The 25,023-nt window shown below is 38.0% G+C and overlaps 1 protein-coding gene across 1 annotated transcript in view; it reads right to left on the reverse strand.

The window, feature by feature from the left end:
- The window catches only part of NPAS3 (neuronal PAS domain protein 3), a 1,138,615-nt gene that overhangs the window by 588,183 nt on the left and 525,409 nt on the right, over positions 1-25,023 (reverse strand). The window contains 1 exon segment of the mRNA XM_043988462.1: positions 13,747-13,829. Coding sequence (XP_043844397.1) covers positions 13,747-13,829 — 83 coding nt within the window.

A 25,023-nucleotide genomic window follows, 5' to 3' on the forward strand; every position in this document is an offset into this window, starting at 1 on the left:
TCTGTCTCTGTCTCTGTGTGTGTCTCTCTCTGCCTGTCTCTGTTTGGATCTGTCTCTGCCTCTCTGTGTGCCTCTCTCTGTCTCTCGTTCTGTCTCCCTCTCTGTCTCTCTTTCTCTCTCTGTTTGGATCTGTCTCTGCCTCTCTGTGTATCTCTCTCTGTTTCTGCCTCTGTCTCTGCCTCTGTCTCTCTCCGTGTCTTTCTCTCTCTGCCTGTCTCTGTTTGGATCTGTCTCTGCCTCTCTGTGTGTCTCTCTCTGTTTCTCTTTCTGTCTCCCTCCCTGTCTCTCTTTCTCTGTTTGGATCTGTCTCTGCCTCTCTGCATGTCTCTCTCTGTGTGTCTGTCTCTGTCTCTCTCTCTGCCTGTCTCTGTTTGGATCTGTCTCTGCCTCTCTGTGTGTCTCTTTCTGTTTCTCTGTCTCCCTCTCTGTTTCTCTGTCTCTCTGTCTCTCTCTCTCTCCTCATTTACTTGATGTTGCTAGGCACTCTGGTGTTGCTGCAGTCATTTCCCAGTTACCTTCAATTTTACAGTAGTAGCACCTCCTCTGGATCCCAGAAGCTTTTGACGCTTTTCCTACAATATATAAACTACCACCAACTATCATCCAGTAGCAAAAGGCTATTATAAATCTATTTTACAGATTGGGAAACTCAGATGTAGAGAAGAGACATGACTTGCCCAAAGTCACATTACTATTATTCAAGAGCAGAATAGAGAAATTAGGCTGCCCTGAGCCCAGGTCTGCACATGTCATTGCCTCCTTCAGAATACAATAACTGGTTGCAGATTTTTAGAATCCTTGTGCTTCTCTATGAAGTAAAAAAAGGCAACTATGTAAAGTACCAGAAAACCACCACCCCTCCAAGCTATTTCTTAAGAACTCTCTCTATGTCTTATTTATCTTTGAAGATATATTTGTCTCCCATTTAAAGCATTACCTAACCCTGACATTATCAAGTGCATGTGAAAGAAAGAATAAAGAGCAACATACTAAAACTTGCAAATCATTTTTACATGATTTTTTTTTTTTTTTTTTAGTGAGGCAGTTGGGGTTAAGTGACTTGCCCAGGGTCACACAGCTAGTAAGTGTTAAGTGTCTGAGGCCGGATTTGAACTCAGGTACTCCTGACTCCAGGGCCAGTGCTCTATCCACTGTGCCACCTAGCTGCCCCGCAAATCATTTTTCATATTATTATGCCCACAAAAAGACTATTCACATCACAAAATCCCTACAACTACCACTTTTCTATCCAGATTTTCTCACTGGTCTTCATAGCTCAGAGATAAGATATATTTATCAAATTAAGCAAATACTCTTAGCTTCCCCCACAAACTCAAACATGCATGAAATTCAAACAACAAAAAGGATACAACAAAACGGATAGAAATCCTGGGAAATCAGGAGATGAGGGATCCTGTCAGCTTTTCTTAAGGTAGCAAGATGGCTCAGTAGATAGAATCTCCCACCTGATTTTCTTTAGATCTATAGGAAGCAGTGTAGCATAACCAAAAGTACGGAATCTGGAGACAAAGGACCTGGGTTCAAATCTCACCCCTGCTACTTCCTTCCTTGGTTACCCTGGCAAATTACTTAACCTTTCTAGGTCTCAAGTTAGCTCCCCAATGACCTTTAAAATCCTTTCTTACTTTAAAACTATCCTATGATGATCTCCTTAAGACCCTTGCAATAAAGGCTGATTTATTTTGAAGGCAATACTAGTTTTTTTGAGGGAAGAGCGGTTCATTTTTGTGTTTGTATCTTTAGTACCTAGCTTACCTCTTTAAACACCCTAGACACTTAATGTTTGTCTTTTGTTTTTGCTTGTTTATTTTATGTCTACTGCATTCCAGGAAATTGTCAGTCAGCTTAACTTTTGTCTTGCCACTGGACTTCTGGAGGAGAGAGGGAGGCAGATGACTTTCTATAGCTCTGTCTCACTTAAACCCATTTCATATGCTAGTCAAGAAATCCCCCTGGTGATGTCATTGGTCCTCCTGGAGAAGGAAGGATGAACAACAACAAGAAGTTGTGCTCTTTGAGAAAAGGGCTGTTTTATGTGTAGGTGTATATATGTTTGTGTCTGCCTTTCTTTATAATCCCAGCACTTCACACAGTGTGTGGTACATGGTATTCCCTTATTAAATGCCCCCTAAAAGACTGACTGACATAACCAGCTTAATGAGAAAGGTATTAACTATTGGCCTTCCTTTCTTCAAGAATGAGACAGGGCATAACCACTTATGCCCCAATATGCCTGCTTCACACAATTACCTGGTCATAACTCTTACTCTATCCGCAGTCTTTCTTATACTACTTTGCAATGAACTGTGATGCACTTTTTACCATCAAGAGCCTTGTAATTTTGCAAATCAATGCTGGCAGGTTACATGCCAAAATGCAGAGGAATCTCTGTCACGTTTAGACTATGTAGAAAACCATTCAAGGCAGTTCTCCAATCTCATCTTGACACTTTATGGTGCCCTTTTAGTCATGACAGAAAATGAATATTGTGTCATTTTCTTGTTACAATCTGGATAATGAGGGAAAATATGTGAATTTCAATGTCTCATCAACATTATAATTTATAGTAGTGAACAGTGAACTCTTTCCACCTCCCAGATCTTCTGAATTTTGATTGGCTGCTCATTCCATCTTTTCTGTACAAGCTGATGAGGCTGCTGTGGAGTATTAGGAGAGCAGCAAAAACAAACCAAATTACTGTCTAAAGGAAACTTTGATTTTGGAGTCCCCTTAAAAACTCTAATTACGTTTTCCCCGCTTAGATTATGGCTGCATATAATTCCATTTAGCATAGGAAAACTACAATATTATTTTGAGAACTTTTTTTTAATGAAGTGTTTCTTGCTGATAGGTTTATTATAAGAATTTTATTATAAGAATCATTATGAGAGAGATTTCTCTCTCATTTTCAACAAAACTCCTTAATTTTTTACTGCAAATTAATAGTCATCTATAAATTCCTGTCAAGTTGATAGAGCATTTAGAATCCTTAAAATGACAGTCCTGACTTCTTTTATATTGTTCGTGATTTGATAGGAATCCTGGATTCATGAGGAGCGGTTGCTTTAAAACACCCTTCCATAGAGATTGCAGCTTCTTTCTGAAACCACCCATGTTCTCTTTCTGCCTCAAGACTAGAATGTGTATTTCTGGTACCTACTATAGGGATTTAAAAACTCTCAGGGTCTGCCCAGAGGCCACTGGATTTGTGGTCACATATTCCAAGAATTTGGGTCTTACACCATGCCTGATAGAAGAAGAGAATTGTAAAAGAAGTCTGAAAATCTGAGCTCCAAATATTGTTCCCATGTAAATTTGGGGGAATGTAATGATTCTTTGCCTCAGTTCCACTTTTTAAAAAAGTGAAACTGAGGCACAGAAATATTACATTTGCCAAAAAAGTTGCTAAAGTAACAGCTTTGTCTTTCTACCTCAGTAGGCTGTCATATGGAAAAAAGAGATGCATATGAAAATCCTTTAAAATCTTGAGAGAAAAGATAACACCAATATTTAGAGGATGTAGAATGAACAGAAACCAATTCTTGGTTCTGTTGTGCTCTATTTTATTTTTTAGATCAGATCTTTGATTCTATTGATATAGGGATCCCCATGAAGAAATTATTTTTCATTCAGTTCGGCACCTGTTCTGCAACTTATAACCTAAGAGAGTTGTCTTGGGGAACCAAAAATTTAAAATGTCTTTTTATACTTGCGCAGGGTCACAAAGCTAGCATATGTCATAAGAAGCACTTGAACCCTGCTCTCTCTTTCCACTAAGTTACAGCTGCTTCTCTTATAAGATAGACGCACATTTACTTAAAGCAGTAGGGTTAAGATAGCAATGGCACAAGTGTTATAAAATAATAATCAGTGTGCTCTAATTAACTAGGATTTGATGTGCTTAAGGTGTTATTGCTTCTTGGCCAGATGTTTTAACTGACCAGGCTACTTGGTGGTCTTTTTTTTTTTTTCATTCCAGGGGAGATGCTGATAACAGCAGACCTAACACTTCCCTTTCCTCATAAATACCTGGCATTAGGAAATATCCAATGCCAGACTAGCTTTTATGAGTAAAGATTTTCCTATATTCAACTACTGAAATGCCTGATGGTACTTCAGATCAGTCAATTTTGAATAATGAATTCATTTTTTAAAAAAAGTAAGATTTCAAAGCAATTCAGTATTGTGATGTAATGGCTTAGCCCTCAATCTCTTGATGCCTCAGTTTTTCCATTTGAAAAAAGGATGTTAGGTAGAGGACATGTTGCCCTGCGATAATATGAAGATCAATGAGATAATTCTTGGCAACCACCATTGAGCTTCGATGATAAAAGCCACTAACTAAATATGAAACGTTGAATTAGATAGAAATGACATGCTAGTGTTAGGGTAGAAGGGACTTCATTAAAGACAAACAACTTTGTTGAATTTCAGCATTACAGGTGAGGTAACCAAATGACTACTCATTTATTAGTTTGTGGAATTAGATAATGAACTTGTCAGGTCTCTTCTATAAGTTGTAACTTAAAAGTTATGATTTATTCATACATATCTTTTAACATCAACATATTTCTGTTTAAACACAGGTCAGTGACTAATAGGAGTTGCACATTCAATTTGCACCATTAAAAGCACTTCCCATAATGTTCAGTGCTCTGAACTTGGCACTGAAAAACGCAGCATTCTTTGGAGGGATTTTCTGGGTGTTTTTCTTTTTTTAACAAAAATACTGTAAACCTTACTTTCAATTGTTTTACAGCTCAATTGATAAGGTGTGTTCTCTTTTTTTGTTTAAGAAAATTTAAAAGCAACTAATTTAAATATGCAAAATTATCTTGAGTTGTTCATACGTGAACTTAAAAGCCGTGCAACACAGGAAAATTAAGTAATTATGCCTCCAAGTTATTTACTGCAATTAAGCTCATTTATCATATGCAAATTAGTGCAAACTGGTCTCATTAGTTACTAAATTACTCAATATGAGCTGAACAATGTAGCACTCCAGTTTGTAATGAAAAATCCCTGTAGAGGCAAGCAGTATCAATTAAGCTAATTTGCATATGCAAATATATTCACTAACTTTCTCTTTTTCTATATTTAGTTCTATATTTTTTTTATCATTCTGGATCATTGGGAAAATATAGGGTCATTTATCCTTTTCTTCTTCCTCAGATGTAAGTTAAAGAAATCATCTGAAATATTGCTGTCATTTTTTATTATCATTGAAGTCCAGCAAGAACCCAGTTTGCCAAGAGAACCAACCTCATTCAACATTTCTAGGGTTTCCTTTTGTTTGTTTGATTTTTTGTTTAACATCAGTAAAGTATCTATAACACTGATGATGGAAATGAATTTCCAGATCTCTCATGAAACAGACATTGGACCTTTAAGTCTGAACATCCATTGGAGACATTTTCCCCCCATAAAGCTCAAGAAATGTTGATTGTGATGGATCTTATTAAATAATAATCAGTGTCCACTAATTACCTAGGATTTGATGTACTTAAGATGGTGTTGCTTCTTGGCCAGATGCTTTAACTGGCCACACAACTTAGTGGCCTTTTTCTTTATTCCAGCTGTGATCAGAAGAGATGCTGATGACATCAGTTCTGATACTTCCTTTTTCCTCATAAGCACATTGCTACAAATTTTATTTTTCCCCCCAAGAATCAGTCACTGTTTGGCCCTCAGAAGCAGACCACAGAATCTTAACTGGAGATGCTTGACAAATTGAGAGATGCCATGTGTCACAAGATACCCTTCATTTGTTGTTGGTAGTGATTTTTCAATAATGCCAACAAACATGTTTTGTAAACATTTCTGGATATTGAGTTTATGCAGTTTCCATGTGTCTATCAATAATTCTGAAAAATCTAATATATATATAATTGCCTGACAGGCAAAACTGCTATGTGCCAGGGTACTGTGTTCAGTGCTTTTCTTTTTCTTTTTCTTTTTTTTATAGTTTTTTTTCTTTTGGCAGGGCAATGGGGGTTAAGTGACTTGCCCAGGGTCACACAGCTAGAAAATGTCAAGTGTCTGAGGCCAGATTTGAATTCAGGTACTCCTGAATCCAGGGCCGGTACTTTATCCACTGCGCCACCTAGCTGCCCCTGTGTTCAGTGCTTTTCAAATATGATCTCACTGGATCCTCACAACAACCCTAGAAGCCAAGTGCTATTATTATCTCCATTTTATAAATGAGGAAACTTAATTAAGTGACTTGCCCAGGGTCATATAGCTAGTAAATATCTGAGTAGGGATTTGTGATCAGGTTTTCCTGACTACAGGCCCAGTGTTCTACTACACCATCTAACTGATTATATCTTGGTAGTGGAGGCTTTGCTAGCATTGTATGGACCTTGCACTTCTCACCTATTCATTTTTCTTGTTAATATGGGGAAGTATGTGTTTGGGGAGGGTGAGGAATAGATGAGGAAAGAACATAAATAACTTCCAGAGGATAGAGAATGGGATTTCTCGTCAGGAAGATCTGAATTCAAATTCCACCTCAGACATTTACCAGAATGGTAATAGCATCTCACTCCCAGAGTACTTCTGAACATAAAAAGAGATAATATTTGTGAAATGTGTTGCAAGTCTTGAAGAACTCTATAAATGCTCAGGATCTGGTTCCTCCACTGAGCCTTTCCTAATTCTCTACAGTTCAGAGGTTCCTAACCTGAGGTTCATGAACTTGTTTTTGGTTTTTAAAAAATATTTTGATACCTGTTTTCCTTTGTAATAGGTTACCTTTGTGGTCCCTGTTATATTTTATGCTTTAAAAACAAACTGTTTCACAGACATTATCTCATTTTATCTTCAGGACAACTCTGGGGTGAGGTCTTCTTACTATTCTCATCTTACAGCCAGATTTGGACAAGTGGTCACAAAGATAGTAAGTATCTGGGGTTGGATTTGAACTCAGGGTGGTATCGGTGCACTTCATTGAAGAGAGTTTATTGGAATTTCCCTCCACTACAATGTCCCTTCTAAAAAGCGTTTGTTGAAACTCTATCACTGTGTTGGTACGATGAGACTCCCTGTTTCGTCTCTTGATAGGAAGATATCTCTATCAATTTTTATTTTTATTGTTTTGGTGAGGCAGTTGGGATTAAGTGACTTGTCCAGGGTCACACAGCTAGTGTCAAGGGTCTGAGGCTGGATTTGAACTCAGGTCCCTCCTGAATCCAGGGCCGGTGCTTTATCCACTGCACCACCTAGCTTCCCCAATATCTCTATCAATTAAGATGCACTGTGGTGTAATTCTTGGAAGCATTTGTCCTTAAATCTCTGACCATAGGTGATGAAAGCTATAAGACACACGCATCAGACCATTCTGTAAGGACCATTCACAAGGTCATGTTGGGACCTTCAAGGGAGGTCTGAGGAACACACAGTCTTTATAGAGGAAATATTCCAGTCCTACGCCAAGACCTGGCCTGGGGTTTTTTGGTGGGATGGTCTGCTGGGATTAGCTCCAGGAGAATGGCCAGTTACATGGAAAAACGAAGAGTTTACTAGACTTAGAGTCAGGAAGAACTGAGTTCAAATTCTATCTCGGATACTGTATGAACCTGGGCAAGTTATTTAGCTTTTCTGTCTCATTTTCCTCATCTGTAAAGTGGGGATAATAATGGCACCTACTTTACAGGGGTGTTGTGATGATCAAATGAGATAACATATTGTATAGTACTTTCCAAACTTGCAAGTGCTATCTAAAATGCTAGCTATTATTATTATTATTAATGGTAGCAATATAATTGCAATGGGTAATTTTTGGAGGAGATAATTTAGTGGAGGGAACTTCAAATAAATCCATTCAACAAAACATAAATTGAAGTACCAGTCTCATTTACTAAATGTGTGGCCCTGGGCAAGTCACTTAACCTCTGTTTGCTTCAGTTTCCTGATCTGAAAAATGGGGATAATTATAACACCAACCTCCCAGGATTGTTGTGAGGATAAAATGGAAAAACATTTAAGAGTGCTTCACAAATCTATTTATTATTAATTAATATTCACAAACTCTTTATTATAGTGATAATGATGATGATGCAATGGCAATGAATGCTACAAAATAATGACAAAAAGAACAATAAGTAGAACTTCTCTACTCAAAAGTACTCTGGAATTTTGGATCCAATCAAGTCCTGGGTATATTCATCTGAAGTTTCTAGATAGGCAAATAGGGCTATTGCATGCCCTGAGTTTTTCAATATTTCCTTATAGGAGTACATGCTTTGAAGTTTCCTGTCATTATGCATACACAGCCCTCATATTATTCAGGAAGTCTTACAAATATTGTTATTCTACTATTTCTTTTTAAAAACTACATCCTCGGTTGACTTCAAAGATCACAAAATCAAAGATTCACCAGCTCTGAGTTGGAAAGAACCTTAACCAGCTAGTCCAACCCAAATCCCCCCAGAGAATCCCTACTCCAACAATCCCAACAAGTGGTCATCTGGCTTGCAAGTCCTCCTGTGAGGGGGGGACACACTACCTCCTGAGAAAGACCATTCCCCTTGTGGATATCTTTAATAACTGGGCAGATTTTCCTGACATCAAACTTACATTTGCCCCTTTGCCATCTCCACCCATTTAGCCCAATCCCATCTATTCAAATCCTCAAAGACAGCTTTCACATTCTTCCTGTGTCTTCTCATCTCTAAGGCTTAAAATCCCGTCTTTGATATACTAAAATTCCATTATCTCCATTCCTTAAAGGAAGCCCTTTTTGGGGCAGCTAGGTGGCACAGTGGATAGAGCACCGGCCCTGGAGTCAGGAGTACCTGAGTTCAAATCCGGCCTCAGACACTTAACACACACTTACTAGCTGTGTGACCCTGGGCAAGTCACTTAACCCCAATTGCCTCACTAAAAAAAAAAAAAAAAAAAGGAAGCCCTTTTTTAAAGAGGCAGTGTTAAAGCTAGAGCTATGTCCCATGCCAAAAGTCCTATGCTGACATATATAGTACCTATACTTAATAACAGACACTGTTTATCTTTTATTATCCCAAGCTCACTGTAAAGTAATACTGCATAGGTAAAATGGTAGAGATTTACCATAAACTATTGGTGGAACAAATAATATATGTTTCTATAGACTCATCATAGCATGGCTGACAAATCAAGCTGACATCCCCACCCCTCCCAATTCTTCAATTTACAAGGTTTGTTTTGTTTGTCTTGTTTTTAACACCTGTAAGGTGTATAAAACAGCATTACTGTCTAGTATGCAAATCTGCTGTGGTGGATTTTACATCTCTTCTAACACTAACATAAAGTATTCATTTAGCGAATGAGAAAAAAAACACACACACAACAACCAACCCTTGAACTTAGGCTTCTGCCAAGGGCTTACAAATAATTAAAACATTCCATTCATAATTTTGACACCTAAGGGAAAGTCACTGGTTAATTTTATGTTTTCCTAAGATTCTATTTGCTACCACTTTGCATTTAGTTAGGCTTGGAAAAAAACACAGGAAATGTGAACACATTGTACAGTTCCTACAATTCGGCTAAGTAAACAACATTCATGTTTCTCCTTTCTTAGGGATGACAGGATGGAGGAGGGTTAATGGATCCACCAAGCACTTAGGATATTGCTGAATCCACTGAAAGGACAACCTAATTTCTGCTCAACAGTCTTTTTGGCATTTGGGAAAGACTGTTTGCAAAGAAGAACTCATATTTGAAGTCTCTTGGCTTTCCGTCTACTCTGCCACAAAGTATAATTCCCCATCTTGGCTTCTTGACCTCCTAATTACTCTTGCTCCTCATCTGATTAGTATAAGCCCAAGTAAGACTATGTTGAACTAAAATACCTTGGATGAGACCCAATATAGACAATCTACACTCCTATAGTTCTTAAGCTAATCATCCTAGAAAGCCTTCAACCATACTGCAGATGGCACTTCGGTCCAGGTAATCTCTGGTCTTAACACAGTTCTAGATTCAGTCAGAAGATGGCAGAGGCAATAACCAGTACAGTTTGGGCCTAAAGCTTTCACCTGGAAAACGATGGTAGATGAGTAGAATGATCACTGGTAATTTTTCTGGCAGAATAATCTTTGGTTGTCTAAATGATTAAAATGATAATAATAATTATCCTGTACACTCTATATAAAAGACAACACAAAACTTCAACGGATCCTATAAGGTTTGGGGAAGATGAAAATACTGCTCCTGGAAGAATGTAGTGAGAAACAAGAAAAAGAAAAGGCCACCATGGGCAATGACACTCCACCATCACAGAAAGTTCCATTCTGTCACATTATGTCCTCCCTTGCTGTCCCTGTGCTAATTGGTATCTGATGTCTGACAGATTTCTTGTCATGATAGAGGCCTCTGTAAAACAGCATGCCGTGAGGTTTAGAACATCCTGAAGCCATTTCTGATCTGAGTTCATGGTGTCTGGGAGTCTCCAGGGACCAGACCTACAAAATGTACAAAATCTCTTGGGAGGACATATACCCCTCTGGACTTGGGCTGTTAAAAAACCTCAAAAAGTCAAAAGGAAGGTTTCAATTCATCTTCACATGTCTGAAACAGGGTTTCTTTTTCTGGAATATTACCCCGTTTTTTCCCTTTCTTATATTATTTTTAACTAGTGACCACTCAAGTTTCCATCCACTCCTACCCCAACTCAAATAATCTGAAGTAATCTGTTAACAATTCTCGAAAGCATTTTATTTAGAAACCATGAATTACACTGCTGTTCTAGACCAGGGCTTCTTAAACTTTTCCCACTCAAGAACCCTTTTTGCCTGAGAAATTTTTATGTGATCCTGGGTATAATGGGTATATACAAGAGGTATACATAACCTTTTTACTGCTGCCAATTTTTTTGCAACCCCCACATTCAGTTATGTGGTTATGAGCCACAGTTTAAAAAGCTAAGTTATGGACTTTGGAGATGAAGCTGGTTCTGATGCAGATACAATCAGTCAATATGTGTTTATTAAGTTCCTACGATGTGTCAGACACTGTTTTGTTGTTGTCGATTTGTTTTTCAGTTGTGTCTATTTTGGGTTTTCTTGGCAAAAATACTGGAGTGATTTGTCAGTCCTTGAGCTAAACCCCAAAGAAAGGCAAAAGACAGTCACTGCTTTAGATTCCCTCACAACATAATCAAGGAGACAAAAATAAGCAAAAATCTATTGACCAGCTACTATAAATCTGTACCCACATGCTTTGGACTTTCCTGGCTGAGAGGTAGGGGAGTCATTAAGGTTTCTCTTGCAAATGCACCCTCCTCTTCTCACAACTGCCCTAGTCCAGGATCCTCTGCTTCAAGTCTCCACGTTTCACTCAATCCTCCATATCGCTGACAAAGTGATTTGGGTTTTTTTTCCCTCCAGCATCAAATATCAACTTTATTTGTCACCTGAAGCTCTTCATAATCTGGCCCCTCCTTCCGATCTTTTTACTCTTTTAACACATTACTTCCCTCCATACACTCCATTTTGGTCCAGCTAGATTAGAATATTTGCTTTTTATCACAGGAGTGCTTTTGCCATGATCATTGCCAAGGAGTGCTCTCCCTTTTAATCTCTTATTCCTAGATTGCTTGGGCTTTCTTTGCTAAAGTTACCCTGTTAGTGCCTTCCCCCTAATGCTATCTCCCACCTACTCTATTTTTCTTGTAAGAACTGATTCAAGAGGGTGGCAGTGGATGGAGTGCCTGGTCTGAAGTCAGAAAGACTCATCTTTCTAAATTCAAATCTGGTCTCAGACCCTGGGCAAGTCACGTTACCCTCTTCAGCTCTGTTCCTCATAAAATGAGCTGGAGAAGGAAATGGCAAAACACTCCAGTATCTCTGTTAAGAAAACCCGAAAGGGATCTCAAAGAGTACTGATAGTACTGAAAAGACTGAACAACACTGATTCAAATACTTGCACTCTTCCCCCATTAGAAAGTAAACTCCTTGAGGGCAGGAACTGTTTTGGATTTTGTTGTTGCTATTGCTGTTTTTTATTTGTTTTTCTTTGTACATAGTAAGGACTTAATAAATGTATCAGATTGATTCAGACAGCCTATTGTATTACTGATGGTTTCAATGACTTCATTCCTTCTTTTTAGTGGCTTCCCCTCTCATTTTCTCACTGCCCTAAAGCCTCTAGTGGAGAATAGTTTCTCTTGTATTCTCTAATTACTGCTATTTAATACAATCAAGAGACTAATAGGGCTGAAAATGGGCCCCACTTTTCCTTGAAAGCTGGTTTATATAAGATCTGAGCAAGGTCTGTAATCATTGTTGCTCATGACTGCATACTTACATATTTTCCTACTTTCAAAAAGATCTCATGTTATGGGTAGGGGCTATATGCAGACTAATAGAGCCAATATTGACCATTGCACTAACTTATCCAAGTTTAGTCCACTTTCTCTCATAGGATGAAAACCCAGCGAACTCTTTAGCTACATTGAAGTTTCACAACATATATAATGAAAGGAAGCAAATTGTATTGGCTTCATACAAAGCAGATTCCAGAACACTCAAAGAAAGGGGGGAAAAGATCTTATGTATGGGAGAAGAGGAAAGAGAAACGAGAAGTCCTAGCAAAAAATGCAATCTCACCTCTACACCTGGAAATATGCCCAGTCATAATGGCTTATCATTTCATGCTCTAATGAAAATCACTTCATGTTCTGGGCTTCCAGAAAGGAGCAGCACCCAGGAGAGACTTTCCTAGCTCTGAATGGCCAGGCAAGTTTCTGTATATTAGTTCATTAAGATTACCCTTATTTCTATCTCGGAGTTCAATTGAGCTTAAACCTGACCATCTCTGTTAAACAAAATGAACTAGATAACTTTTCTGGGTGCTTCCTCTTCCAGAATGTCAGAAAATTAGAAAACACCTTCCATAATTAAAAGATGGTGTCAATCATGACAGTTCTCATCTCAGAAGCAAGAGGAGAAACTACTGTAGATAAAGATAGACATGTTGAAATGATGACAAGAACTTTAAGAAACACATCATGATGATAATGATGACGACAACGACAACGAAGACGACGACGTTGATGATAACTGGGATACCCAATCAAAAAAATGAATGGTCTATATGGTATTGTACCTCTATTGATCTCAACAAAGCTAACGTAAATATTTCCATATCATAGAACTGATGAGGACAATGTTATTATTTGTCTCCTTCACTTATTTTAAAAACATTTTGTCATTTCTTCCCTAGTAATTTTGTGATAAGTTAATAAAAAATTCCATCATTAGAATCATGATCACCACCTAAAGCTGAGAACATCCAAATTTGACAACACAGGTAAAAACATCAAATTACCCTCACAACATACCTTTGTTCTTCCAAAAATATAGAGATATATAAAAGACACAAACATAAAGAGATATATATCCACATACAAACACAATATCCACACACAATTATTCCGTGAACAGCCAGCTAATACAATGCGAGTCAACTAAATAGAGTAATTTATCTAAATTATTACAGCACAAATAATACTTGCCCTCCCTTTCTCATTAACACTCTCAAGTGATGGCTTTCTAAAAAGAAAAAAAATGAATTTGTAAGAATCTCACAAATCCAGGCAGAAACAACAACAATCCTCTACAGAGCTAGACTCAGAGACAATAACACTCTCTATGTTGATTATTTGCTAAAATATACGTGTGTGTATAGATACACACACATATATGTATATGCACATATATAGGCACAATTATTTTTTATTACCTGTAAAATGTGGCTTCCCAGGTGTGCCTCAAATACTTCAATGGCTAAAGCACTGGGGCTTCTCCTTCGTTGGGCACCTATAACTGAATGAAAAAAAAAAGAAAAGAAAAAGATATTGCAGTGAACTCATGTTTTCAGCATAACTTCTTGCTTGGTCATGTCACTGGTTATTTATTGTTTTTATGTAAATTTATAGAAACAGCATCTGGTATAAATTTCAATTCTGACTTGTACTACTACCCCAAGCAGAGCTCAGGTTTAACTTGCAGTAGCTTCAGCAGCTACAACTGCCAAGAAAAGTGAAAAACAATCCCCCGGAGCACATTTTGTCTTAGTATCCAGGGATATTTCTCCTGTACTGAGACCAACTACATATACGTATGGGCCACTAAAAAATAAGTACATTAAACCAATATTATACCTGCTTGCAAATTCAGGTGACTCTAACCCAAACCTGAGAAGCACAGATGTTTGTAAAGCCTACCAAGGTTTAAGAAACTATTTTTCATACACATTAACACTGAACTAGAACTTTAGGGACACTCTATCTATATCCCTGCCTGGGAGAAATATTAGAAAAAAGCTGATAATTTTTTTAAAAGAGTATAAATGCTGACAAAGGCTATTTAAGAAAGAGTATCCAGATGTAAAGTCTTTGTTGCTGTGTACTTTACTGGGAAGCAGGGAAGAGGGGAGGGTGGGGAGGACACCAGGGAGAGTGGTTGTGGTAATTCCATGTGACTCATGGAATTAATACTTGTTGAACACTGCAATGTATAATTAAAGCATACAAAGATACTTCTTGCCTACTGGAAGCTTCTACCCTCATGAATTCAGTGCTGTATTATTACATTGCCATTTTACTTAAAAAAAAAATGCCATCATCAGGAAATATTTAATTGTGTGTTTTTTTTAACTAAGTGACTTTCTATGAAGGGAATCAAATAAAGTCAATTTTCATTTTTCATTGAGATTACTGACCTATAATTAATATAAACGCATTAGTATTCACATGTAGTATTCAATTAATGCAATATCAATACTAAAAACATTTTTGTTCATATTTCTATAATAAAGATTTGTCAGCATAAGCATCATTTCACCTTATTTACTGATTCATGAAATAGAATATAGTTAGGAATAGTTACTATATCACTCCCCAAATAAGATCATTTACATAAAGTATTTTGCAAACTTTAAAGAACTATAGAAATATTAGGTAGTAGGAATCGTATCAGTGATGATGACAACGGTGATGATAACAACAACAACTCATTTTCTTATCCCATGGTACTTTCTCTATGTTTTTTTTCCACCTACGAAAGAGAGCTTTCAGGAAGAGAGTGGTTCTAGATAGTAAATACTGAAATGCTTCTTTGCTCTCACAGATTTGGAATTTCTTCCAATAATGCAGATAGCAGCCCATCCACCCCCTTTCTACATTCTGTGACTCATACTATGTCTTCCCATTAGTTTGCCACAAGGAGTCCACTCTCCTTTCTCATTTTCTCCTATTATTGTGAGTGTACTAATAGAGTACTCTTGCTGTCTGCCTGTCATCACTTTTCCTGCCACATGACCAAACCAGACTACCTTTTCTCCTAAAACACATTTCCTTAATGATATCCTCAAAGTTCTTCCTGGGTTACACTCTGGTCATGTTCACCACATCCCTTTCCATTGCTTTATGGGATATCCATCAGTGTGTGTGACATAGGTTTTAATTCCTCATAGACTTGTGTTCTGGCTTACTCTCAGAGAGTAGAATGTTAGTATTAAAGATCTGGACCTTTGTTTCAATAGGAAGCTTGAATATTAAAAGAACTTTGCTATTCCCCAAAGGTAATCCAGCCTATTTTCTTCAACTGCTCAATCAATTAGAATTTATTAAGGTCCTACTATGTTCCAAGCACTGTGCTTATTATTACTATCAACTCCTGGCCCAACTCATTGCCTGTGTGTATTATCTGTCTCAGTATGAATAGAAAAAAATTATAGGTTTTCTGTCTAAATCAAATGTCATAATCTGGTCAAGAAATTTTCTTTATCCATTTGGTCAAGGCAAACCTTTTCTTTGTTTGTTGGACAGGCTTTGAAAACAAACAAAAAACTAGAATACTGTCTCTAATAATCAACAATTTTTCTTGTCACAAATGCACCAAAATTTCACATTGCTTTCCTCTATTTTCTTTCTAAGATACTATAACAGGATCCTAGACAGAGAGCTGGAAGAGAGCTTTAAGGTTATCTGGTTCAAACCTTCATTTAAAAAAGGAGGCACTTAAGACCCAGAGAAGTTAATTGACTTGCCCAGGGTCACACAGGGAGTAAGCAGGAGAACCAGGACCCAAATTCAGGTCTCATAATTCCAAATTCTGCTCTATTTCCATTGTATGAAGCTATATAAGATTCTTAAGATTTCCATGACAATTTTCCACATGACAAACCTCTAAGGTAGGGAATATAAATATCATCCCTATTTTAGAGATAGGAAAACTCAGGCTAATAATAATAAGTGATATATGGTATTTTTAGATTTACAAAGCATTTAAATATCATTGCCTCATTTGAGCCACACGTACAAAAGCCTTTAAGCTACCTATTATTTTTGTTATTAATATCTTCATTTAGTAAATAAGGAAACTGAGGCTCAGAAAGGGTAAGCCAGTATCAAAGAGCTAGACCTGGAAAGGACCCCACCTAGTCAAAGATGCCCATTTTATGGATGAAACTGAGGAAACTGAGACAATGCTAGAGAGGTTAAGAGACTTGGCAAAATTTACATGAGTAGTTAGGGATCAAAGGTTGGATTTGAATCTGGTTTGTTTGCCTTCCAGAGTCAGCAGCTCTTTCCACAACTACTCGGGGACACATGGCAAATATAAACAGGAGTAGGTAGAACTCAGATCCTCCTAATTTGAAGTCCATCAACCTTTTCACTATGCCAAATTTCTCCACTGAGGTTAAATAACTTGTCAATGGTGACCCAAGGGCAGGGAGGTAGCACATTGGATAGAGTGCCCCACCTGAAGTCAGGAAGACTTCTCTTCCTAAGTTTAAATCCAGCTTCAGACACTAGCTGTGTGACTCTGGGCAAGTCACTTAACCCAGTTTGCCTCAGTTTACTCATCTGTAAAATAAACTGGAGTAGGAAAAGGCAAACCACTCCAGCATCTTTGCCAAGAAAACCCAAATAGGGTCACAAATAGTCAGATGTGACTCAACAACAATGGCTACCCAACTATTAACAAATGACGTTTTCCCCCATGCTATAAATATTTTGGTGTTAACTACTCCATGGCATATGTCTTTCCATGAAAAGCCTTTCGGCTGAGTAATGAAGTTTTTTAGGGCTACTGGAGTTAAGTTTCTATCCAACTTGAACAAACTTTTGGTTGGGGCCTTGATTTATATTTTATAGCACTCCTTTGATACCAAATCTGTGCTTCTTATTTTACCAAAGATCAGGAGAATTTCTATGTTTAATAGGGATTTATTAAAGAAGGAATGTAAATGCTCTTAAAGTTTTCTATATGGAGCCTCTAGAAATTAATACCTTACCCCTTTCAGCTTGCCAGGGGGGAAAAAAACCCAGCAACAAATTTTTATTACATTTCTTGCTGCCCCAGAGCCCCGTAAAATACAAATTTTAAATAAGACCTATTTCTTCTGCTTCCCTCATGCTAGAAACATTCCAGTTAGTTGACAAGAAAATCCCTTCTAAATACTTGCTGGCCTAATTCAATTTAGCTTCAGTTACTGAGGAAAGCAGGTTGGCTCTTCATCTTAGACTGGATTACTGTACAAATGCCCTTAAGATTACAGTACTAGAGAAAAGTAGTATGTATACCTTTCCATTTATTAGTTAGTGCCTGTAGTATTTCAAATGGTGCTTTGAAAATGAAGGGAATGTTAAGTATCATTTCTGTTACCAAGAAGAAGTCAAAGAAGAGATGATGGTTCACAAAATATATGAGTTACAGACACCTCTGGAGAGATTAGAATCAGTCAGTCAACATGCACTTCCTATACCTACTGTGTTCCAAGCACTGTGCCAAGCTCTGGGGGATACAAAGGCAAAAGGCAGACCCTGCTCTCAAGAAGTCCACACTATAATGGGGGGAATAAGGAGCGGAAAGTACAAATAAGATATATACAGGATAAATTGGAGATAAACAACAGAGGGAAGGGCACGAATATTAATAGGGATGTGAAAAAGATTCTTGGAGAAGGTGAGCTTTTCGCTGGGAATTGAAAGATACCATGAAAAACAAAAGACGGAGAGAATGAAGAAAATTTCATTAGAACTAGAGACTTTTGGAGGAACTGTGGCATGTTAGAGCTGGGAAGGACCTTCAAAATTATTTGAAAAGAAGTGGACCTCAGAAGTTGGTCTTATAGTTGGCGCTGGATATAAAATCAATTCCATACGGTTCTCTTTCTTACAACTAGCCTATGCCATAGATACACACACACACACACACACACACACACACACACTTTTTTAAATGCAGAAACTTTGAAGATATTACTACTGTGTGTTTTCTGATTAATTTTCTATTCTAACACGTACTCCCTTCAAAATTCCTTTGGCATTTTTGATAATGCAGCTGTCTTGCTGAATATTGTTTTCAGTTTATACAATGCTAATTGCACATTATGGTAGCTTGGTGTGAATGACTCCACATGAATACAATCTGCAGTCTTCTGGATTTGGGGTGGGGAGGGAAGAAAGAAGGGAAGATAGTAAATACGCATTTTTTATTACCTACTATGTGCCAGGCACTGTGCTAAGTGTTAGGGATACAAAGCAAGACAAAAGACAATCCCTCCTCTCAAAGAGCTCATAATCTAATGGGGAGAAACAAAATGAAAACAACGACATACAAGCTATATATAGGAGAAGCTAGAAATCATCAATAGAGAGAAGGCATTGATATTAATGGAAATGATGAAAGGGAGGGGAAGGTGAAAAACTTCAAAATGCTTCCTCCTCCTTCCTCCATTCAAGACAGTATTTATGATTTTGAGTTTCCTTTTATTATCTTTCCTTAGACACTCTTAGTCCTTTCAATTCAGAGTTCAAATTAAGCTAGCGCATCTCCTTGTGGACTCTCTGTAACTTTAATTTTCTTTTTGTTCGTCAGTTCCACCAGAAATCTACATATGAATCTTGGTGCCTCCTATCCCTGTACACACATATCTTGTCCTAGCTTCATGCCATTCTATCCAATGTCATTTTTATGGTAGCGGAGGACCACTGGATTTATAGGTTTTGCACTTATGCAGGTGATGGGGGGCTATAATGACAGCTCCTAATTTTATAGCCAACATAAATATGTTAAGCAGGAACCCATTAGGTCTCTGGGAGCAGCCTCAATTCCATTCTAGTGTTATTGGTAACAGAAGACATGTTAAATAGAGACTTCTTAAATTCCACTTAAAAAAAAAATTCTTACCCTCACTTTTGGCCTTTTGAGAAATGAGACAATACTCTGATAATTTGAGAACAATGAAAATCATACTGTTTCCTCCTCACTGCCTTTGCAGTTTACTCTGAGAGCCTGAAGCAGCTTTTTATTTTTCTTACTTCTAGGTTCATCAGAATCTGAAAAGTAACACTGCTCAAAGAGTCCTCCAGATTTTTAAATTTTTTGGAAATACGATAGTTTCTAATGTAGTTAATACCTTCCTCTTCCCCCTCCAGTGATTTCTGCTGGAGAGAGGTCATTGTTTCCCACTTGATCATCTGACTTACCCATTTGTCTGTTTGTTCAAAACAAAACAAAACCTACTTTTTTTCCTTTTAAGAGGCACAAAATAAACTACCCTCCCCCACCCTCACTGTCATTCTCCACTTAACACATACACAGAAGCATATGCACATACGAATGCATAACATACACATAGTACTGGGCTAAATAATAATAATAATAATAATAATAATAATAATAACTAACATTTATACAGTGCTTTAAGGTTTGCAAAGCACATTACAAATATTACTTCATTTTATCCTCAAAACAACCCTGGGAAGTAGGTACTATCACCATCCCCATTTTATAGATAAGGAAACTGAGGCAAAAGGAGGTTAAGTGACTTGCCCAGGGTGAAACAGCTAGTGAGTGAGACTAGATTTGAACTCAGGTCTTCCTGACTGTAGGCCCATCACTTAGGCTAGCCAGCAGCACTGCTCAGTTATTGTAAAGTGGTACCTGAGCTCCGGTCTCTCTTAGTCGGCATATTTCAGTTATCTTAGTTGGCATAGTTCACCTACTTTTCAAATGAGGTAATAAAAAAGTAATGACATCATAATATATCATAAATTCTCATATGTGAAATTTCATATCTTTAAAGAGGATGTGAAAAAGACTCTGTTAAGTATTTAAAAACCAAAGTCATTAACAAAGGGCATGAGAGGGAGCCAATACTAAACACTATATTTATCCATTCATTTATTCCCTCACTCACTCAACATTGGTTGCACGTGTCCTATCTGTAATGTACTGATTATATCCTGGGATTGAGGGATGCATAAAGAACACATGATCCTGACCCACAAGGAGTTTATAATCCGGCTACAGTGATGGCCATATGATACAGTGGAAAGAATTCCGTCTCTGGTGTCAGAAGACCTGAGTTCAAATCCTCAGAGGCTTACTCCCTGAGAGATAGCAGACAAGTTACCTGACTTCCCTGGTCCTAGGTTTCTTCATCTACAAAAGGAGGAGGTCAGACTAGATGCTCTCTGTATATTTTTTAGCTTTAAGTCTATGACACAGAGGTAAAAATAAAACAAAGATGAAAATTTACTTCTATTTCACACTGCTATTTTCCTTTGGTCTTCAAAGACAAAAAAATAACACCTTAGTGATTTAGACAGGAAGAAAAATGGGAAGATAATACATAAGAAAAGGAAAAGGAAATAGTTATTGGCCGCCATCATTGTTCATATGATTTTCACAATAATAAAAAAGATAATTAATGGTACCAACATTATAAAGATATAAAATATAAATTGAGAAATAGAAAAAAAAAGTATCCTCTTGCAAAACCAGAATTCTTATTTTACATAAGGTGACATGGTGTACCATTCTACAGTGGTAATTCAGTACCATGAAAAATAATCAGTCTGATAGAAAACAAAATCACCCCCACACACACACACACACAAAACTTGCTCCTTTCTACATAGTCGTATTCCTCACCAGCCATCATCCCCTTCTGGGGATGCACACACATGGAGAAGGTTGAGGATCTTGGCTCTGTGGGAGTTTGACCTATTCAGCCAAAAGGTCAGCTTGCCACAGAAGAAACCATTACAAAATAGAAACACGACAGCTCATCTTTGTGGATGAAAATGATGAAAGGTGGAGAAGTCATGAGACCCGCTCACCTTGTGGCCTGCGATGCCCTTTTGCTTTTAATCAGTCCCCACCCCCATTGCTCAATAAGGGCAAAGCTTCTGTAATAGTGCACCAGCAATAGTCCCTGATCGACAAAGTGGAGCAAAAATAATCTTTGTTTATGGATTGTGTGGTTTTTCGATGGAGAGAAGGGAAAGGGGAGTACAGGGAGTACCGAGAATATGATAGAGGGACTTTCCATTCATTAAGCGTTTTATGCATTCCAAAGCATTTCCATACATATAATCAGTTGAGCTGTACAATAATCCCATGAGATTGACACCTCTGTGTTACAGGTCCAGGAACTGAGGTCAAAAGAGATCTCTGATTTAGGGACCCATTGTTCTCTTCAATCTAAATGAAAATTAAATGTTTTAGGGATAGAGAATAGATCTGTGATTTTGTTAGTTCAAGAACACCCAGGTGAGAACATCACTATCCTAGAGATTTGCCTGGAAATTCTGAGAGTGTCCAACCCAGAGTCATGCAGCCAGGATGTGTCAGAAGCAGTTCTTGAACCCAGATCTTTCTGCCTTCTTCACTAATCCATGCTGCCTCTCAAGTTAAATTGAGTATTTAACCTAAATGAGCTTAAAAGTTGAGCTCAAGTGATGGTGTGCTGTAAATTTTGGAGAATAGTTTCCTAGATACCCTCCCCTCAACCCAGAAAAAAAATCTATCTAAATTCATGTTGGCATATACTAATGGTATCAAACTCAAAGAGAAACAGGTCCCTATAGGAGCATATTGACTCAGAAAACCACAAATTAACATTATCTATGTTATATTTTATTTCTTTTAAAAAACATTTACCAATTACATTTTAATCTTATTCTAGCCAACCTTGGAATTTTATGGGCCACATCATCTCTGATGTATATAGTACTGCAAAGTCCTTCACGTGAATTATCACACTTGACCCTCACAACAACCTTGCAAGGCAGGTACTATCATTATTCCCAATGTTGAGTTTAGGGAACTGAACCTCTGAGAACTTCAGTGACTTTCTCATGGTTGCACAGTATCAAAGGTGGGATCTGAAGACCAAAAGTTGGGTCTTCCTACCTCCATGTTACATGTTCTAACTACTACACACCACTACCTTTCAAGGGAAGTTACTCAGGGCATTTTGCAGAGATGCTTTCCAGGACAGAGGATGACAGGTTTATAGATTTAGATCTGGAAGGGACCTTAGAGAACAATAACTCTAACACCCACATTTTACAGATGAGAAAACTGAGGTCCTGCCTAGTGTCACACAGCTAGTAAGTATCTGAGGTAGCTAAAGATTTAAGTTCAGGCCTCCTGAATTCAAAGTAATTCATCTATCTATGACATCATGCTGCCTCTCTATAAATAAGCTACAAGGTCAGTGACCAGTCCTAGTTGCAAGGGGTTCTACTTATCCGACCTCAAGTAGTAGAATCCTACAGGGTAGATGCCAAGTCACCTCCACAGATCTTCCACTGGTGGCTGACCTCAGTGTCCTTCATCCAAAGAAGTAAGGACCTGTTCCCACACTGTCACTGGGGGAAGGGAGGACTGGAGTGCATGCTTAATGGAATCCCCTAACATCATTCTCAGGGGCCTTGGTAATAGGGCTAAACAAAGTCAGGGTCTGGGAAAGAAAAGAGTACAGAATGCCTAATGAGTCTTTCCATGACTACCAAAGAAAGGGGATTTTCCTTAAAGAATCACAATTAGCCTCCCTGGCTATAGGGCAGAGAAGGCCTGCCAAAGGCTTTCACGGGAGTTTCAGAGGTTTGTGGGGGTTTGTGTGCCTGTGTGTGCTTCCCGAGCTGAATTAAGATCTTTATTTTGTATTTAATGTGGGATAAAACCCATGCTCTAGATTGGGCTCTCACAATGCCTCAGGTTCACAACCTGCATCATTTAGATCCAGAATGCCCAAGCAATCCTTAGACAAGGGAAGTATTTTGATTCTGGTTAGGCTAGAGACAAGACATTTGAAATCACCACCGCTGTATGTATCACTGCTGACAGCCTATTACAGCAAAATGCAATGGAACCCCCTGTCACAAGGTGCTCTATATGGAAGCACAACGCAATAAATACATCGTATTAATCATCTTTAAAGCAACAACAGCATTTTTGATCCATTTTCACCAAGATTAATTTTTGCCATTCTCAAAGTGTGATGGTTGATACCCAGACCAAGGGAGGAGGGCAAATCATTGCAAAATCGGAATTCTCAGCTACAAATAAAAAGTATTTGGGGGTACATCTTAAAATTGTTTTTTGAAGGACAATTTAAAATAAAACTTACATGTTAATAATTCACCTACTGAATCTCATTGGCATGTGATGCCACCAAAAAAAAACCCCAAAAACCAAAAACCAAAAAAAAAGCTTTAGATTCAAGGGCATATTTGGAACTTTAACAAGTGAATTTTCGTCTCCCATATTTCACTGATATACAGCCCATGCTGAGATTGCTGTGTCAATTTCAGTGAGGGTAGAGTGTACCATGGACAGTGTGATTGGGAAAGCATTGCTACTTTTGATAGTAATCTGTAAATCTGATTGCATTGCTGGATTAAAAAAAGAAGCAGCAGATTATCTGCATTCCTTCAAGAGAAAAGTTCTCATGCTTCTAGCAATTTAAGAGCAGAGGGTGGGGGGTGGCATTGGGGTGGGGGTGGGGGGGGAAAGACATGCTATGTTCTGGTTAAAAAGGACTGATTAGTTAAGGAGATGTTTATCACAAACTTCTCATCTTCTAGAGATTTAAATATTCTTCATGTGATTTTAGAAAACTTTTCTTGAAAAATCATTCTCTACATCAAAAACTGAAAAACCTTATAAATATGAAATGCCATATAAGCATTCCCCTAATAAACCTTCACAAAGTTTCAGTGGATTTGATCAGCTGATATTTATAGGGTTTTTATTATTTTTATTATTATTATTATTCCAAAGTTTAGTGACTAAGTCCCTTCCCCTTCCCCTGCTCCCTATTCCATTGAAGGAAATTAGACTTTCTCTATGCAAGAATTTCCAGCCACCTAAGTAGAGATTTCTCCATCTGTAGCTGGGGGAGGGGGGTAGTGGCCTTCCTCCCACAGTCTGGTAGTTACTATAGTAACTATTGTGCCTCCCTCAAAAGGGCTACATATAGGGTGATTAAAATTCTTCATGGGAGTACCCCCACTCTTCCCCTTGACAATGAAATTCTTCAGGGAGAGGGTTAAGCTTCTGGTTTAGAGTGACAGCACCTGAGGGAATGACAAGGCCCTGACAGTAGACATCACTGTCCTGATCTGAACTGGGAAAATGCAGGCGAGAAATGCAGCCACTCTGGTTAGAGAGATGAGGAGGGGGAGGGAGGATTGGAAATCCTCAAGAGAACATGAGGGGACACAGGAAGGAAGAGAAAAACATAAAACCCAACTGAATGAATAGTCCAGAGGAAGCTTTATATCCTTGACATTGGGGAGATATTTGTATTAGGAGGAGACTGAGAAAAATCCATGAAGTCTTTAGGAAGGAACAAAGCCCAGGAGTGGCTTGAATAACATTGCTCATTCTGTTCTCTCATGATCATGTGAACCTGGATGAGCCAAGCTACAGGATAAAGAGGGATGTTCATTTATGAAAAGTGTTGGATTGTCCCCCTTTGGGTGATCTTTTAGAAACAAACTTCATCCGTCATGGGTTGTGCTGCTCTGCAGGGTGAGAGGCAGATAAAGGAGGTTGAGAATCCTAGAGTAGACACTGCATTTCAGGGTAGAATCTCGTTTTTGATTTTAAACTGCAGGGCAGATGTAAGCTAATAAATGGTCAGATTCAAGGCTAAACATGTCAAATAGGAAGGTAGAGTGCATACCCAGATGGTCCAGTCTGAAACACA

The sequence above is a fragment of the Dromiciops gliroides genome, chromosome 2 (genome assembly GCF_019393635.1).
Source record: "Dromiciops gliroides isolate mDroGli1 chromosome 2, mDroGli1.pri, whole genome shotgun sequence".
Taxonomy (NCBI): Eukaryota; Metazoa; Chordata; class Mammalia; order Microbiotheria; family Microbiotheriidae; genus Dromiciops; species Dromiciops gliroides.